The sequence below is a fragment of the Cnephaeus nilssonii genome (genome assembly GCF_951640355.1).
Source record: "Cnephaeus nilssonii genome assembly, chromosome: 5".
NCBI lineage: Eukaryota > Metazoa > Chordata > Mammalia > Chiroptera > Vespertilionidae > Cnephaeus > Cnephaeus nilssonii.
Genome location: NC_137076.1, coordinates 76,106,576 through 76,126,437, shown reverse-complemented (window position 1 = coordinate 76,126,437; position 19,862 = coordinate 76,106,576). Strand labels below are relative to the sequence as shown.

At 39.4% G+C, this 19,862-nt stretch overlaps 1 protein-coding gene and 1 pseudogene across 5 annotated transcripts in view; both read right to left on the bottom strand.

The window, feature by feature from the left end:
- The window catches only part of DDX46 (DEAD-box helicase 46), a 54,125-nt gene that overhangs the window by 17,557 nt on the left and 16,706 nt on the right, over positions 1 to 19,862 (bottom strand). For all 4 annotated transcript variants that reach the window (XM_079771754.1, XM_079771753.1, XM_079771756.1 and 1 more), the window contains 9 exons: positions 19,664 to 19,839; positions 18,612 to 18,733; positions 17,170 to 17,248; positions 15,378 to 15,460; positions 10,090 to 10,254; positions 9,438 to 9,600; positions 4,510 to 4,703; positions 982 to 1,119; positions 321 to 470 (listed from right to left, as the gene is read on the bottom strand). In XM_079771754.1, the coding sequence (XP_079627880.1) occupies positions 321 to 470; positions 982 to 1,119; positions 4,510 to 4,703; positions 9,438 to 9,600; positions 10,090 to 10,254; positions 15,378 to 15,460; positions 17,170 to 17,248; positions 18,612 to 18,733; positions 19,664 to 19,839 (1,270 nt within the window). The remainder of the gene's footprint in view (positions 1 to 320; positions 471 to 981; positions 1,120 to 4,509; positions 4,704 to 9,437; positions 9,601 to 10,089; positions 10,255 to 15,377; positions 15,461 to 17,169; positions 17,249 to 18,611; positions 18,734 to 19,663; positions 19,840 to 19,862) is intronic.
- On the bottom strand, positions 1,135 to 4,471 carry LOC307099798 (large ribosomal subunit protein eL38-like; annotated as a pseudogene). The gene has a single exon. The product of its transcript is annotated as a large ribosomal subunit protein eL38-like (transcript).

Below are 19,862 nucleotides of genomic sequence, written 5' to 3'. Positions count from 1 at the left end.
TGAAATCAATAAAAACATATTTTTAAAAATCAATAAAAATATATCCTCGGGTGAGGATTTAAAAATTATAATGATGTAACAGTAAATGTACTAAAATGGGAAGATTTCTATTAAGACTGTTACTGCAACAAAAAGTCTTAAAGCAGTAGGATCTCATTTTTATGAAAATACATAAATACGAGCACATGTGAATATATGTACATACTTAAGAAAAGGTTGGGAAGGATACAAACCAAGGTTTCCAGTAATTAGCTATCTCAACAAGTACGAAAAGAAAAACTGTTTCTATGGGCAAGAAAGAGACTTAGAACAACACTTACATCGACTGCAGCATCCTCATCATCTGAATCTTGCAGACCAAGAGCCGCTTTTTGTAACTTCTTTCTCTCATTAGCCAAAGCTTGTTCTGTTTCATCAAACTTGAATCCTTTACCAGAGAACCCACTACTCTTTTTAATTATTTTCCCTTCCTTTCAAGGGAAAAAAAAAAAGTTAATTTCATAGTTTAAAACTTGAATGTTAAGAAATTTACAGCAATTTAATATCGTTTAAGGTGTAGTATGACAATTTAACAATTACACTTCATCTAGCATGTGAGAAAAAAATAGATCTGTAGGTAAACTACTGAAAATACTAAGTTTAATCAAAAGGATTTTACTTTCACTCTTTTTCCCCCCTCTCTAGAGATAAATAAAAGTAATCCTTGGGGTGGGTGGGATGAGATTAACCAAAGAATTTATATACATATATGCATAACCCATGGACATAGCCAATAGTGTGGTGAAGGCCTAGAGAAGGGGGAGGGAACAGTCCAGTCCAGAAAGGGTGGGTCAATGGGAAGAAAAAGAGTACATCTGTCTTACTTTCAATAATAAAGAGAAAAGAAAATAATCCTTTGAAGATTTAAAAGCCCTATATTAAATATTCAAAGTTTAGAACACAATAATGATTTACATAAAAATGGGAGTTAAAAAAACTCACAGCTTTCTGTTGATCTTTGAAGTCACTCCACAGTTTCTCTAGATCAGGAGGCACTGCAGTCCCAGACAATTCAAGAGCTTTAATGATGTCACCAGCATAGCGAGCTTGATCTTCTGTGATAAAAGTATATGCATAACCCTAATGCATAGTGAAAAGTAAAACTATTAGACACTAACAAGATGAATCCTATTTAGATCACAAGATAAAATCTAAACCACCCAATAAATCCACTTAAGACTCCATCACTAAAGTTTTAAGACCATTGAAAAAGTACTACTAAATTGTCTAATGGCTGAAAGTTAAATATCTAAGTTTAATATTCAAAAATGAAGAGCAAAACCAGAAAATATCTAATTTCTTATGCATAAGTAGAAACACATGTGAATTTATTTTATTTTTTAAAATATTTTTATTGATTTTAGAGGGGAAGGGAGATGGAGATAGAAACATCAATAAGAGAATCATTGATCAGCTGCCTCCTTCAAGCCCCACACTGGGGATCTAGTCTGCAACCCAGGGATGTGCCCTGACCAGGAATGGAACCGTGACCTCCTGGTTCATAGATCCACACTCAACCACTGAGCCATGCGGGCCAGGCACATGTGATTTTACACAATTGCACTGTCGTACACATTTAATATAGCATTTTCCTTCCCTTTGGGGCTTATGTTCCCTTTCTCTACTAGTGCACCACTCTACCTCATACCAATTTCCTAGAATGTAGCTTCCCATATATTTAAGAGCAATAAAAGATATAAAACCATATGTGTGTATAATCATGGTGTGTTTTTATATACAAAAGCAACTTGTTTTTTAAATTTATTTTTGTAACCATCTTGCAAAAATAAAATCAACTACATCACCTCTCTAGGATATTCTAAAGTCTAAGGCACCATATGTCCCAGCAGCTTTCTGGTTCAGGCAAGAGAAAGACGAGTTAAAATACAGAAATAGCCATCTTCACAAAATGCTTTGCCCCTCCCATTGAAATGTTATAAAATTTAAAACATGGTTTAATATTTTATTTCAGGAATATCTAATCACCAGATTTGACCCATGGTCTGTTTCTATACTGCCTATGAGCGAAGAATGGTATTACATGTTTTGAAGATTGTGTACAATGTATACACACACATACATGACAGAGACCACATGTGGCCCCAAAAGGCTACAATTTTATTTTTTAAAATATATTTTTAGACTTCAGAGAGGGAGATAGAAACAATGATGAGCCCTAGGCGGTTTTGCTCAATGGTTAGAGTGTCGGCCTGCAGACTGAAGGTTCCCAGGTTTGATTCCAATCAAGGGCACAGGGCATGTACCCCCTTCCTCGGCCGCAGGATCAATCCCTGGCCCGGATGCAGTCTCAGGAGGCAACCAATCAATGTATCTCTTACATGGATGTTTCTTGTGAAGACCCACGTCCCGCGTGGTTCAGGGTTCAGGGTTCAGGCTCTGGAAGAGGAGCCACGTGCAAATGAAAGAGACGAGACAAGAAATAATGATTTGGAAATTGGGGGGCCAGGCGGGAGCCCAACGCAAGAGGAAGGACTCCGCTTGGGCTCAGGCCTTGCCATCCTTTTATTCAATTTGGGATACACCTATAGCCCTTAGGCAGGCAATTCCAGTAACAGGCAGACTATCTTATCAGTAAGGATTTACATGACTGTCCGGTGGGGAAGATGCTTCAGCTCCCATTGTCTGGACTAAACAGTGGGTGCAGAGCTCTGACCTTTGCCAGGGCTCAAGGGTCACCAGTATTCTGGGCACCTTGTCCACACCTCTCTGCTAGAGAAGACAATAGGTGGCTTCCCACAGTTTCTCTCACTGTCTCTCCCCCTCCCCTCCACTCTCTAAAAATCAATGGAAAAATATCCTCAGATGAGGACAAAATAAATAAATTAATTAATTAAACATCAATGATGAGAGATAATCATTGATCAGCTGCCTCCTACATGTCCCCTACTGGGGATCAAGCCTGCAACCCGGGCATGTGTCCTGACCAAGAATCAAACCGTGACCTCCTAGTTCACTGGTCGACTGAGCCACACCAGCTAGGCTACAATTTTATTTTTTTAAGTTTTAAACATTTTAATACAATTCAAGTAAGTACGTCTGGTTCATTTCAGTTCCTTCACTGCCAAACTAGGGGACAGGGACTGCATCAATTTCTCTGACTTCTCTATAACTGTGATGACCAAGGAATAAAGATATCTGTTGCATCAAATTTTAAACTTCACATTATCCTCATTTTTCTTGATCTTGACAGATTCGGCATCCTTTTGCCTGGCTATAAGCACTAAGTCCTTGATTTCTTTAATTTTGTAAGGCATGACTATTAAGCATGGGAGAGCGCATGGCGAGCACCTTGAATTACCCCATTCCCACACACTGGCCTCAAGAATGTCAAGACACAAAAGGTTACAATATTTACTACCTGGCCCTTTACATAAATGGTTTCCCAAATCCACAGAATAACTCAGGTTAAAAGAATAAATGCCATCAATTAGCTATGTAACCTTGGACAAGTAACTTTATTTCTATGTGCCTCAACTTTTCTTATCTATTAAATAGGATAGTATTATTCACCTCAAAGGGAAGTTGTGATGATGAAATGACAAACATAAAGCACTTCTGTGCCTGGCACTTAATCAGTACTCCATATATATAACCTATTACTATTAACGTTATTATTGCTTCAGGATGCAGAAATGACTAGGGTTGGAATATCAACCATATCATCATCAATGTTTCCAACAGCAAAATATTCTGCTCCTTCAAAAAGAATGAATTAAACAACAAACAAGCAAACAAACAAAAAAGAAAGAAAAACTAACAAGCAAAAAGAATGAAGTAGACCTGTATACTTACTGGAATACCTGAGTCAAAGAAGCAAGTGATATGTATGTGCATTGGTGGAGGGGACAAAAACAGGGGTGATAGGAATGGGTTTGAGTATATTTTATGATCCCACATATTTTTAAAAAACCAATGAAAAATTCTAAACCAAATGCATAGATGTACATAGAAACTTTAGGCAGGTAAAAAATCCTAAAAGGGGACACAAATGGTTAACACCATCTAACTACAGAGAATAGCTTGGTATCTGGTAATTTCCAAAATATGTAGACATGTGTAATTTTAACAATACTTAGACATACATATGCACGTGATGAACACCTCAACTATTCCTCACACTTTGATGATTAAGGATTTCCCCCCCCCTTTTTTTAATTAAAAAAAAAAAGTTTTAGTTGATTTTTAGACAGAGAGGAAGGGACAGGGGGAGAGAGAGAGAGAGAGATATCTATGTTAGAGTGGAATATCGACCACCAGGGATCAAGCCCAAAACCCAGGCATGTGTCCTGGCGGACTGAACCGGAAACAGACATGCCCAACCGAGCCACACTGGCCAGGCTGATGGAGGATTTTTAAATGTTTCCATAACTCTGATTACGTACTCCTTAAAACAGTAAAGAAACACTTAGATTTTAATATAATAAAAATCAACTTAAAAATTTTTTTTACTTTGTTGCCTGCTCTTCCAGTTCGTCCTGCTCTGTGTACATAATCTTCATAATGGTTGGGGCAGCTGTAATTTACTACAAGAATCAGATGTTTCACATCTAAACCTCGGGCAGCAACAGAAGTGGCCACAAGAAGTTTGCAGGTCCCATTCTTAAAGTCATTTATGATGCTATCTCTGTCATATTGATCAATACCTGCAAGTAAATGACACATAAGAATTGTAAAATCTCATGTTCAAATTAAACTTTCCACTTCCTCTGACACTCAGAGAAAGAAGTTAAACACAGAGTAAAGAATCCAATTTATTTTGACCACACTTCCAACAACTACAATATAGAAAATAAAACATTATGAAAATTTCACTGCAAGATCAAAGACTACTGCTATTAACTCATTTATGAATCTTTCAAATCTACCCTTGCTTGCCCCCTTTCTTATCTAGAAGGCTTGTAACTGCAGCAGCCCAATTTCAGAATCACTAGCCTAAACTTATTTAGGGAGCAACAGAAGGCATGTACATTCAGCCTATATTGACAGGATTCAGATCTTTCTCCTGTAGGGTTTATAGTCTTGCTACTCAGTTTTATCCAAGGACCAGAAGCAGCATCACATGGAAGCTTGTTAGAAATTCAGAATCTCAGATGCTACCCCAAATTACTGAATCAGATTTTGCATTTTAACAAAATATGTGGGTGATTACACATGCACATTAGTGTTTGAGGTACACTAGTAAAACCTACCTAATAGGATCTCTCTTAAATGTAACCCAAGAGCCTCACACTGAGAGATAAAGCAGAGCATAAAATGCCAAAATGTTCTATTACAAGAAGTTCAGTCCACATATTTATTTGATGACAGGTCCCAGGCATCTCTAGTAGTTAGAGAGGGGAATGGAAAAGATTCTCAAACCTTGAAATTAATTTTTGCAGCAGAAAATAATTTTTTAAATTTATTGACTGATTTTAGAGAGAGAGGAAGGGAAAGAGACAGAAAGAGAAATGTCTATTTGTTGTTCCACCCATCATGCATTCACTGGTTGACTCCTGTGTGTGCCCTGACCAGGGACTGAACCTGCAACCTTGGTGTACTGGGACAATGCTCTAACGAACTGAGCAACCCAGCCAGGGCTAAAATTCAAAATGTACTCTTCAAAGACTGAATTAAAGAAAGTATTTGGACCTTATGTCAAGGAAACTAGGATCCAACACTGTACCCAAAAGTCTTATCAGAAAAATAATGGAATTAATATCAATATATTTAACTTTATAAGTAAAAGATACCAAAACTTTTAATTTAGCCTGAGGTATTCTGACTACTAACCCAACTGTGTGAATTTCATGCAAGTGAATATAATATGCTAATTAAAGTATATGGGATGCCTGCCCAGCAACCATTAAGCCTCTTCTTTTTTAACATGCCTTTATTCACATATCCATCCATCCAATACTTAGTCATTTGTATCAAACCAGGGATGAACCCAATTCTGTCTTAGGAGGTGAATTATGATTAGTGTAAAACCAGCCCTTCTTAAACTTTTGTGCTAATAAGAACCAGTCCTGGCTGGTGTGGTTCAATTGGTTGGAGCAATGTCAGGGCACATCTAGTCCGGGCACGTGCAGGAGACAACTAATCAATGTTTCCCTCATATCAATGTTTCTCTCTCTCCCTCTCTCTCTCTCTCTCTCTCTCTTTCTAAAAAATCAATCAGCCCAGCCGGTGTGGCTCAGTGGTTGAGCATCGACCTATGAATCAGGAGGTAGAGGTTCGATTCCGGGTCAGGGCACATGCCTGGATTGCGGGATTGATCTCTAGTAGGAGACGTGCGGGCGGGGGACGGAGGGGGGGGGGGGGGGCAGCCAATGGATGATTCTCCTCATCATTGATATTTCAATCTCTCTCTCCTCCTTTCCTCTCTGAAATAAAAATAAAAAAACACTAAAAAAAAAAAATCAATGAAGCCTGGCCAGCATTGCTTAGTGGTTGAGCATCGACCTATGGACCAGGAGGAGGTCATGGTTTGATTCCTGATCAGGGCACAGGCCTGGGTTGTGGTTTCGATCCCCAGTGTGGGGCATGCAGAAGGCAGCCAATCGGTGATTCTCTCTCATCACTGATGATTCTATCTCTCTCTCCCTCTCACTGCCTCTCTGAAATCAATAAAGATATATTAAAAAATAATAAAATAAAATAAATATTTTTATTGATTTCAGAGAGGGAGAAGGAAAGAGAAATAGAAACATCAATAGAAAATATTTTTTTAAAAGAATAATGAAAACGCCCTCACATGAGGATTTTTAAAGTAATTAATTAATTAATAAGGACCAGACCCAGAGAGCTTTAGTTTATTGTAGGTCATCTTTATTAATATTTACTTACAAATTTTTCTTTTTTTAGAGAAAAAGAAAGGGAGCGGGGGAGAGAGACAAACATCGATATAAGAGTGAAACATTGCCGAGACTGGTTTGGCTCAGGGGATGGAGCGTCGGCCTGCGGACTCAAGGGTCCCAGGTTCGATTCCGGTCAGGCGCATGTACCTTGGTTGCGGGCACATCCCCAGTAGGGAGTGTGCAGGAGGCAGCTGATCGATGTTTCTAACTCTCTCTCCCTCTCCCTTCCTCTCTCTGTAAAAAATCAATAAAATATATTAAATAAAAAAATAAAAAAAAAAGAGTGAAACATTGATCAGCTGCCTCCTGCACACCCTATACTGGGGATTGAGCCCTGACTGGGAATTGAACCAGCAACCTTTCGAAGCACGTTACATTGACCAACAAAGTGATCCACACTGGCCAGGGCGCAAATTTCTTCAATGTCTGGCTTAATAGAAGATAGCTGAAGTTATTATATCTTCTATATTCAATTTGTTTCAATATAACAAGCCATGCAGCCACTAGAAAACTACACTACACACCCATGAGAGAATGAAAAAGGCAAATAATATGATGGGGTTATTATGGAAATACTCTTGACTTCATGAACCCCCTGAAAGTGTCCAGGACAATAGTTTAAGAACCATAATCATTCACTCCCCTTGCCTGTGAATGATTTCAGCATAAGCATGTGATACAATTTTGACCCAAGAGGCAAAAGTACAGATAGGGATTTATGGGAAACATTTCCTCATTTATATAAAACACACACATTTTCATTCATGTAGAAGCTCTTTTAGGACCAACTCTACTGCAGATAACAACTATAAATTCTGGACAAAATATAAAGAACAACTACCTGAAGGCACCAGAGTGACTAAAAGCAGACAGAAACTGGAAAGAAGTTGATATGTGGAAGAATATAATGATATTGGGTTGAAGATTATTCAGGATTCTCTTTTATTTATTTATTTTACACTTGGGAGGAGGAGGAGCCTGGGCAGCCAGGTAGGGAAGTCAAACCTGAGTAGAAGCAGTGTTACTGCCTTGGCAGGTTGCTAGCATGTTCGATTCCCTTGGCTGCATGTTCCCCAGCCCTGGTAGGGGCTCATGCGGGAGGCCAATCAATGTGTCTCCCTTCCACTCTCTCTAGGAATCAATGGAAAATATATCCTCCGGCGAGGAATAGAAAAAAGCAAAGAAATACAGTTTTACTAACAAGAAAGAGAATAAAAAATTCAGGACAAACTCAGGACCAGAAAAGAGCGCTATACTGAATTATACATAAAAATGCCGCCCGTGCCGAAACCGGTTTGGCTCAGTGGATAGAGCGTCGGCCTGCGGACTGAAAGGTCCCAGGTTCGATTCAGGTCAAGGGCATGTACCTTGGTTGCGGGCACATCCCCAGTGGGGGCTGTGCAGGAGGCAGCTGATCGATGTATCTCTCTCATCGATGTTTCTAACTCTCTATCTCTCTCCCTTCCTCTCTGTAAAAAATCAATAAAATATATTTAAAAAAAAAATGCCGCCCATTACAAAAAAGACTGAGTTTGAAATATGGATCAAATCAAGTTGATACCCTGTTTAAAAAACAAGATTCCCACATATGTAAGTCCCAATATACTTAATAATGGTGACAGTACAAATAAAATGTTACTTTATAATGTCAATTAAAGCTCTAATTTGAATCATGAAAACCTCTAAGTAATATGATACAATGAAAAAAATATAACATGAATCAGAAATTCTTAATTTCAATTCCTCCTTAGCTGATTAATGGCTAGAGAATTTGGTCAAACCAATGTATTATTTTAACTCAATAATGGATTAATATTAATGACTAGAGGCCCGGTGCATGAAACTCATGCATGAAGGGGGGGGCCCTCAGCCCAGCCTGCACCCTCTCCAATCTGGGATTCCTCTCACAATTCTGGATCCCTCTCACAATCCTGGACCGCTGGCTCCTAATTGCTCACCTGTCTGCCTGCCTGGTCACCCCTTACTGCCCCCCCCCTCCTTGCTGGCCTGGTTGTCCCCAACTGCCCCGCTCTGCCAGCCTGGTTGCCCCTAACTGCCCCCCCACTGCTGGCCTGGTCGCCCCCAACTGCCCCCCATGCCAGCCTAGTCACCCCTCACTGCCCCCCCCCCCCCGCCAGCCTGGTCACCCCCAACTGCACACCCTCCCCCTGCCGGCCTGGTCGCCCCCAACTGCCCCCCCACTGCTGCCCTAGTTGTCCCCAACTGCCCCCCCACTGGTCTGGTCACCCCAAATGCCCCCCCCCCACCTGCCAGCCTGGTCACCTCACGCAGCCAGCTATTCAGTCGTTTGGTCGTCCCTCACTAATCCCCCTGCCAGCCTGGTCATGGGCAGCCAACTTGTGAGGGTGTGAGGATCAATTTGCATATTACCTCTTTAGTATATAGGATAGTGCTGTTGTGATTAAACTGAGATAGAGGATATAAAATTTAGTTTTAAATTAAAAGTACAAAGTAAATATTATCATTCAGAACACAGCACAGTACTTGGCCAAGTATTTAACAGATTTCCTTAAACATTACCTCCATGAAGAGACATGCAAGGATAAGATGCTCTCATCAAATCTTTCAGAAGACCATCAGCATGTTCCTGCTTATCCACAAATATAATGACAGATCCAGATTCCTGATAATGGCCCAGAAGCTCAAGTAACTTCAAGAATTTCTTTTCTTCTTCAATCACAATCTGAAAACACCAAATTGTACCAAGGTAATGGAATAAAAACACAAATACATCTCATAAACCAAAATACTTGCTTTGTGGCAAAGGATAAATGACAACACCTAAATCATTAGGAAGGATTAGAAAAATTTTGATTTGAATTAGTAAACCAGTAAGACCAAAAAAATTGTTAACTTACAAAGAATAAGAGGCTTGCAAATGTGGACAAATGATCATCTGTTCTCTCTGCCTCTTAACCTCACATCCTATTAACCAAAGAATAAGATAGCTACATGACATTTTCACCTACCAGTCCACTTCTGGTGGAAGAAACTACAAGAGCATCGTAAAACAGTCAGTTCCATGGAAAAGCACATATTCAAGTGTATCTGGTAAAATATTAAAAGCCTGCAGTTGATGTATGCTATTTATTTTTAGATATAATCTAACTACATCACAAACAGTGATCCCAAAAGGATCACACATTGGGGATTTCGTAAGGATTATACCCACCACTTGTTGCTCCACATCCGAGCAAACCACACTCCTGCCTCCAACCTGCACTTCAATGGGTTTACTCAGGATTCTGCGAGCCAAAGCCTCCATAGCTCTGGGGAAAGTAGCTGAAAACATAACTGTCTGTCTGTCAGGGCGGACATTATCCACAATACGCATGACCTGAGAAAACATAAATCAATATGGTAGTCGCTAAAAATCATGATATTAAAACCAAGTAGAAGGAACTTTTGAGAACATCTAGTCAGTGACTTTTAAATTTCTTACCTTAGAATTCAACAATTGATTTTACCCCATAATTTGTTCCTCTCATAATTTCCCTCTTTCAAGAAATAGCAATTCTAGTCATCCACACGTTTAAGCCAAAAATCTAGGAGCCATCTTTGACTACCCTCTTTCTTTCTCATCACACAACCAATCCATTAACAAATTCAAGAGTCTCAATTTTCAAACTGTATCTAGAATCTAACCATTCTCCATTTAACATTACTTTTTTATTATTATTTATTGTCTAATGTTTTACATATGTCTTTTTCCCCAACTCAGTGGTCGGCAAACTCATTAGTCAACAGAGCAAAATATCAACAGTACAACGACAGAAATTTCTTTTGAGAGCCAAATTTTTTAAACTTAAACTTTTTTTTAAAAATATATTTTTATTGATTTTTTACAGAGAGGAAGGGAGAGAGATAGAGAGTTAGAAACATCGATGAGAGAGAAACATCCATCAGCTGCCTCCTGCACACCTCCTACTGGGGATGTGCCTGCAACCAAGGTACATGCCCTTGACCAGAATCGAACCCGGGACCTTTCAGTCCGCAGGCTGACGCTCTATCCACTGAGCCAAACCGGTTTCAGCTAAACTTCTTCTAACACCACTTCAAAATAGACTCGCCCAGGCCATGGTATTTTGTGGAAGAGCCACACTTAAGGGGCCAAAGAGCCGCATGTGGCTCGTGAGCCGAAGTTTGCCAACCACGGCCCCAACTGACCCCTACCCCCAAGCCATTCCCACCACGGGCAAGCCCCCACCGCCTCAGTGCCTGTGTCCATTGGTTATGCTAATATGCATGCATACAAGTCCTTTGGTTGCTCTCTAACCTCCCCGCTCCCCTACCATTTGTCTCTTGATCTATTCTTGTTCAGCCAATTATGTTGATCATTATATCCCACATATGAGTGAGATCACGTGATATTTATCTTTCTCCGACTGGCTTATTTCGCTTAGCATAATGCTTTCCAGTTTCATCCATGCTGTTGCAAATGGTAAAAGTTCCTTCTTTTTTTAGGGGCATAGTATTCCATTGTGTAGATGTACCACAGTTTTTTAATCCACTCATCTGCTGATGGGCATTTAGGCTATTTCCAAATCTTAGCTATTATAAATTGTGCTGCTATGATTAATATTACTATTTACCTTCATTTATTCAACACGTTTTTACTGAGCAACCATTATGTGCCAGGCATTTTCTAAGTGTTTGAATAGGCAATGAAAATACACAAAAACTTGTCTTCATGGAGCTTATATTCTAACTAGTAGCCCGTTTGCACGAAGATTCGTGCAATAGACCTTCATTCACCTGGCTGCCTGCACCAGTTTTCTGCCGGCACCAGGGACCCAGGCCTTGGCTGTGGCCACCACCTTCTGCCTTTTTCAGGGTCAGGGCTTGGCCCCGGGCGGTGGCCTTGGGCTCCGCGGCACCCAACATCCTTGCTAAGGATCGCAGGAGCCGACCCCCAGTGGTTTCCTGCGATCCGTGCAGGCTGCCCACTGGTGCCCAAGGCCGGGAAAGCCTCCGCCCCAGGCTTTCCTGGCCTTGGGCTCACCGCACCCAGCGTCCCTGCTACCGATCACAGGAGCCGACCCCCAGTGGTTTCCTGCGATCAGTGCAGGCTGCCCACTGGTGCCCAAGGCCGGGAAAGCCTCCGCCCCAGGCTTTCCTGGCCTTGGGCTCGCTGCACCCAGCGTCCCTGCTACCGATCACAGGAGCCGACCCCCAGTGGTTTCCTGCGATCCGTGCAGGCTCCCCGCTGGTGCCCAAGGCCCGGAAAGCCTCGGCCCCTGGGGCCCCCGGGAGGGGCGGGAGGGGCCGGGCCACGCCCCCCCAGGTGGAAGATCAACCCCGGGATCCCCGGGAGGGGCCGGACACGCCCCCCTAGGTGGCCGATCGCCCCAGGCACCCCCGGGAGCGGCGGCATGGGCCCGGCCACGCCCCCCGGGGTGCCGATCGTCCCAGGCACCCCGGGGAGCGGCGGCATGGGTCTGGCCACGCCCCCCCGGGGTGCCGATGGGCCGGCCACGCCCCCCGGGGTGCCGATTGCCCCAGGCACCCCCGGGAGCGGCGGCATGGGCCCAGCCACTTGGCACCGCCATCTTGAACTTCTCAACGGCGGATATGCCACCGAGTCCCGCCCCCAGCCTCCTGCCGGCCCAATCGTGGGCATAGCGGAGGTGCGGTCAATTTGCATGTTTCTCTATTATAAGGTAAGATAAGGTAGACAGATAAGTATATTATGTGTCAAATGGTGATAAAAACTACAGAATAAAATAGAACAATGAAAATGAACATATTGCCCTAATGGGTTTGGCTCAGTGGATAGAGCGTCGGCCTGCGGACTGAAGGGTCCCAGGTTCGATTCTAGTCAAGGGCATGTACCTTGGTTGCAGGCACATCCCCAGTAGGAGGTGTGCAGGAGGCAGCTGATGGATGTTTCTCTCTCATCGATGTTTCTAACTCTCTATCCCTCTCCTTTCTTCTCTGTAAAAAATCAATAAAACATATTTTAAAAAAATGAACATATTGTTGAGTGGATGGGATACAGGCAACAATTGCCTCAGTGTCTATAGAGCACTGGAGGAATCAAGAAGTCCTAGGATTCTGGTAATGACTAGTAGAAACAAGAAAGAAAAAAACAAAAACGGCCCTAGCCAGTTTGGCTCAGCAGATAGAGCAATGGCCTGCAGACTGAAGGGTCCCGGGTTCGATTCCGGTCAAGGGCACATATCCAGGTTGCGGGCTCAATCCCCAGTAGAAGGTGTGCAGGAGGCAGCCGATCAATGATTCTCTTGCACCATTGATGTTTCTATCTCTCCCTCCCCCTTTCTCTCTGAAATCAATAAAAAAGGTTTTTTTTTTAATTATAAAAAACTTTTTTAAGGAAAAAAAAAAAAAAAAAAAGCCCTGGCCAGTGTGGTTCAGTAGGTTGGAGCGTCATCTTGTGCACCAAAGGGTCTTGGGTTCAATTCTCAGTTAGGACACATACCCAGGCTGCAGGCTTGATCCCTGGTCGGAGTATGTACAGGAAGCAACCAATAGATGATTCTTTCTCTCTCTTATCAGTGTTTCTCTCCCTCTCCCCCTCTACCTTCCTCTCTAAAATCAATAAACATATCCTTGGGTGAGCATTAAAAAAACATTTTTTTTTGCTCTGGTCGGTGTTCTCAGTGGTTAGAGCATTAGCTCAGACACAGAAGGGTCTCAGGTTTGATTCCCAGTCAAGGGCATGTACCTCGGTTGCAGGTTCATTCCTGGACCTCAGTCAGAGTGCATGCAGGAGGCAACCAATCAATGTGTCTCTCTCACATCAATGTTTCTCTCTCTCTCCCTCCCTTCCCTTCCAGTCTCTCTAAAAATTAATGGAAAAAATATCCCTGTGTGAGGATTAACAAAAAACAAACAAAAAATTTTTTTTAATTTAAAAAAACCCACAAAAACACATGATAGTTTCAAGGTAGGTAGTGGTGAGTGGTTAGAAATAGGAAGGGTGAATGAAGGTCATGACAAGAATATAAAGAATTTTAGGATCACATTTTCACTCCGAAGAAAATCTGAGAAAGGGACAGTCCTAGACAAGGCACTTGCATTTACAACATAAATCCTGAGTTCCTGGCCCAAACCTCAACCACCTCTCATCTGGATTACTTCAACTGTCTCCTAACAGGTCTCCCTGGCTTCACTCCTGCCCAATCTGAAATATCCTCCACCCACATGCCAGTGCTTTCAGTTAAAGACTACTAGTTGTCCAGAGGCATTTACTGTCCTTCCCTTGGGAAAAAAAAAAACACCAAACCTGTAAAGAATGCTACTAAGTCCTCTACTCCAAGCTAAATTTCCTCACCCCTTTAACTATATTTCACATGGCTCAAGTGTTACCGTATCCTGTTTACTCACTTTTGCACTCCTCTATATCTCATTTAGAATGTGGTCCTTAATTCTAAACACACTACATACACTATCATATAACAGGCAATACATTTTTGGAGAATACATGAATAATTGAAAAGACAGAATATAATTTTAATCTTATCCCTTCCTAAACCCCATTTCTATTACTGCAGTTTGTGATTAAAAAAAATTTTTGGCCCAGGCTGGGCAGGCAGCCGTTGGTTAGACCATTCCATATACACCAAAGTTATGGGCTTGATCCGCCCTAGGCGCACATACAAGAATCAATCAATGAATTAATAAATAAGTGGAGCAATAAATTGATGTTTCTCTCTCTCATAAATAAACTTTGGCAACTCACGTTGCTCTTCTCCACCCCCTCCTTTTTTTTGTTTTGTTAATTCTTCCCCAAGGATATTTTTCCATTGATTTTTAAAGAGAGTGGAAGGGAGAGGGAGAGACAGAGAGAGAAACATCCATGTGAGAGAGACACATCAATTGGTTGCCTCCTACACACATCCCAACCAGGTATGTGCCCATGACTGTAATCAAATCTGTGACCTTTCAGTTCGCAGGCTGACACTCTATCTGCTGAACCAAACTGGCTAGGGCAAACACTACTCTTCTTGTTAAGAAAATTTTCTACCATCTTTTAACATGTATTGTTCTAAGTTTATAGCACTGAAATTTATGTTTGAGCAAATAGCATGTGTCAGGTAAAGTCTAAGCTAGGCAAATGCTTTGGGCATCAGTTTTTACAACTGGAGAATTTAAATATGTGCTATCTAGATCACTTAGGTAATTAAAAGCAAGAATTAAAGCAATGTATTTGGACATTAAAACTACAAAATATGAAGTATGAAAGCTTAAATTTCTTTTATTAGCATTCCAATTCTAATATTACCAATTATGGTTTAGATGGCTAAGTAAAGCCTGCATGAACACCTCTTGAATGAGTTATATAGAGAATTAAAAACATAAATACCTATTTCAATTTCTTATGTCCCCAACCCACATAGCAGAAATGTGAGAATTTTTAAAACCTTACAAAAATTACAGTCTCATAGTTGTTACATGGTTTATTTTATAGTTCAAAACTCTACGGAATTGAATGATTACCTGTGGTTCAAAACCCATATCGAACATTCTGTCTGCTTCATCTAAAACAACATATGTCACTCTTCGAAGATTTGTGACCCGACCTAAGATAAGGGGGGGGTGAAAAAAGACAAAAAGAAAACTAAAAATCAGTCACAATTCATTTTATGGCTACCAAGAACATTACAAAACTGTAAAGGGAACTAAAATGCCTGACTTAACCAGAGGGGTAAGTTAGGTATCTTTAAACAGTGAAAAGAAATTTTGGTCTACAATGTCTTAACTAATGGCAAATACTTTCTGACAATGGGTATATGAGGCCCTTTATTTGTCAAACTCTTCTCTTGCATACCATCATAGGGCCTGAAGAACCTGTAAAATTCAGAAAACAGCCCTCTCCAAAACACATCATAAAACTAAGACTGAGATGAAGCATCGAGCCACATCAGCCATTATCTGACAGCATCACCTAGGAAAAAACATATTAGAGATTACAGCGTATGTGTGGAAAGCAAATGCCAGTGCTATCTATTCCAAATGCAGAAAACCTCTCTTTATATTACCTTATAACCTACTTCCATTAGTCAGAAACTTCTAATGGGCATGTCAAAACATTAATGAGAGGCTATGCAACACCATTAGGTAACTATCACATTACATGAAAACTAAATACCAAATGTATTACATGGATATGTTTTCTAATATATAGATAAAAAAATCCAATTTTATTACATTCTCCCACCGGTTTAAAGAAATGTGACAGGCTTCTTAGCTAGTAAAAATTACATACATATACAGGAAACCCTTTCTAAGCAATTAACACAAGCACTTCTATCAATTGTTGAATCAATCACCTGGCAAACAGTTATTAAATATAAACTGAAAGGATAGATAAGGGAAAAAGGTAAAATTAATCAAGATGAATTTCAGGAGGAGACTTAATGCAGCATTGAGAAAAAAACAAGGGATTATTTCAACATCCAACCAAAAACTTTCATATGCTGTACAATTTCGATGTCACTTTGTCAACTTCATATAGTATTAGAATTAAATAGATACAGAAATTCAAGCAGAATGCTATTAGAAACATGCACTATTTGGGTTTTAATACTCTATTATATATATACTAACTACTGCAACAAAAACCTTTGAAAGTATTTTCTTCAAAAAATAGAATTGAGTCCAAATAAATGTTTTCTAATATTTAAGTATTCCATACCAAAATCTGCAGCCCCAAGTAATTTTGTAAGGTTGGGAACAGCATTAAATTACCTACCTTTGATGGTTTAAGTCTCGGAAGCCCAGTTCTATAAATCTTGAAGGGCCTTTCTCCACAGAAGTTAAATAATGTCAACAGTTTAGTAACAGTTTTGACAGGGAATAATTGAACAAAGCACAACGTTTGAGCTAAAAACATGCAATATTTACAAAAGATAAAGTTTCTTGAAGCTGCAATATCTTAATTGATCCAGTATTGTAAGAAAATACTAGCACCTGTGGAGAAAAAAATATCTAAATTTTATAATGAAAAAGAGATAGTCCCTCTTCCTTTTAAAAGGAAAATTAGGCTAAACTTGGATTAAGAATCCATGTTAAGTGCTAAAAAGATCAGTTAGTTCTAAAAAGAAATTTTCACTTAAATTGCAAAAATATTATGAACACTTACACCAATAAGCTTGTTACAATACAAATTTTAAGATATTACAGCTTTAAGAAGTTATGTAGAAACCCTTTGATGGTTTCTTGTTTCTGCTGTGATTTAACAAAAATGTATATAATCCAAAAAGGAGAAAGAAAAAAATACCCAACTTACCACTGTTAGCTGCTAACATGTCAATCATTCGACCAGGTGTACAAACAATAATTTCAGCACCTCTTTTCAGTTCAGCAATCTAATAAAAAAATATGAACTCTTATGTCTATTTATAACTAGTGCTTATTTAAAGAGATTTGAGAATACTTCCAGGTTCCTTGGCACAACTCCATAGTGTAAGAAGCTGAGGTCTGATTAGAAGAATCCAAAGCTTCCTACTTAATATACTGAAATGCTGGAGTACTGCTAATATGTATATAATCCAAAAAGGAGAATTCATGTTTTCTCCTTTTTGGATTATATAACTTCAAAATCAATGAAAATCAGAGATTTTTTTACCAATTATAATTTGACACAGTCCCTCAAAACCAAAAAGAACATGAGATAGCAGTAAATAAAGCGATTACATATAAGATCAATGTTTTTAAAATGAATTGTTTCCATTAGTGAATCATGAAATCAATACACACAAACAGCATTTTGAAAATGAAAGAGTGAAAAATATCAGAATGTGTTAGACATTACAAAACTTTTGTTTGACTTCTTTATAAATATACTATGCGTGCATGTACAAGGTTATCTTTAAATGTATTTCTTACTATACACTGTGGTAAAAAAAAAAAAACACACACACACACACACAAAGATAAACTTAGAAAACTAAGATCAAGTGTTTAAAATAGCATTGGGATAACAGAAGCAAATATTCCCAAAGTATGTTCTAGAACCTAAGAACAGGGTTTTGTGGTTAAATAAATTTTTAAAAATGCCATTTAACCCATTCTTCTAGCATTACAATATAGTATATTTACGTATTAAAGACAAAGGAGTCTTGCAGGAAAGAAACATGTTTTAACTTTGTACAATACAACATTTACAAAACTTATTTGACCATACAACAAACCCAGTTTTTTCCTTCTTCTATGTAAAATATCCAATGACTATCACTCTTTAGAAGAGACCTGGAGAAATGCCAAACTAAAGAGAGTGAATGAATGTATTTTTAAATAATTCTTTCTGAAATCACTTAAGAATTCAGCTAAAACTCTGATATTAATGCATCCCACCTTTCAAAGATGTCACATAAATTAGAGAAAATAAATACTGTCCAGGAATCAGAAGACCTAGGTTCTTGGTCAAACCACATCTTGTTAACCTAAAGACTTTGGTCACCTTACTTAACCTTTCTGAACATTTCCTTATCTGTAAAACAAAAAAAATATCTGCCTTTCTTGAGCAAAGAAAGAAGAGGAGAAATGGGAAGGCTAAATAAGAAGGACTTAAAAATTCCAAAATATAACAATTCATTGTATTGTTTTCACACCTCATTCTTTAAGATTTTAGAAGCAATCACTATACAAAACACACACAAAAAATCACTTTTATGTTATTAAATCATTCAATTTAGGAATGAAAAAACTGAATGTTCCTTTTATAACTACCTGCTCACTGATTCCTGTTCCTCCATAAACACAGACCACTCTAAGTCCCAAGGTCTTCGAAAACTTCTTACATTCTTTAGTAATTTGTAAAGCCAGTTCTCGAGTTGGAGTCATGATGACAGCTGAAAAGATAAATAAGTCAAAAGCCTAACCACCAAATCACTCTCTTTAAGAGGCTATGCTTTAAAGTGCTATATTTAACCTCTGTAATAAAGTTTGATCTCTTAGTCTAATTTTTGTTTTAATTTTTTTATGCGCTTCCAAAAACCCTATTTTAGAAGCTTTATAATAGTAAAGATTGTGACGAAGAATTACTTTAAGTAGACTTAAGAACATGCTATAGGAAGATAAATCAGTTAAATGCCTACTCAACCACCAAGAAAATACTGGGTGGAAAAGAATGCAAATCATTCACAACTGCAAATCACAGAGCAAAGATAATCAAGTGACTCACTGTGCTGCAGAGCCATTCCCCGGTTTCCAGAAACAACCTTGGTCTGAGGGACACAGATAGAAGAAAAATATACTGCGCCCTAAATTTCCGAGAGGAGCTCGTAACAACCTTCCAAAACCCTATTCAAATTTGCAGAAAAGATGTCTGCCAAATGAATCAAGAAATCTGAATATGAAGACCAAATCCTAAATGAAATGCTGGCACTATAGCCTTTTAAGGCCAAAAAAGGGGAAACATGTTTCTTTATAATCCTCTATGTTGAGTTTATAAATCCACTGATACGGGGCTAAGAACAAACCTCAACATTAAATAAACAGATAGATGCATGAGGAGTCTACCTGCCGAGTCAGAGTTTAAAAATTGAGCTGTGCCAGGAGAGGCTGTTTTTGTACTTCTGAGATGTCACTCCAGAGCTCTGAAGATTCTCACTCCACCTGCTGGTAAGGGGAAATCAGCCCCAAAGTGCCAAATTTATAAAGAAAATGTACATAAAGATATCTTTATTGTTATAATTAAGAATATAAAGTATCAGGTCTTTCTGATTAACTGACAACAAAATAGTTATCTGAATAAATAGTTTAATGGGAAAGAATTGTACCTATTGGCCCCTCTCCTTCTTCTAATGACCTCTGATCCATGATGTGTCTAAACATGGGCAACAGAAAAGCAATAGTCTTTCCGCTTCCGGTCTTGGCAATGCCAATCAAGTCTCGTCCAGACATTATAGCAGGAATTGCCTGAGTTTGGATTGGTGTGGGCTTTTCATAGCCATGCCTTAAAAAGAAAACCAAATGAAG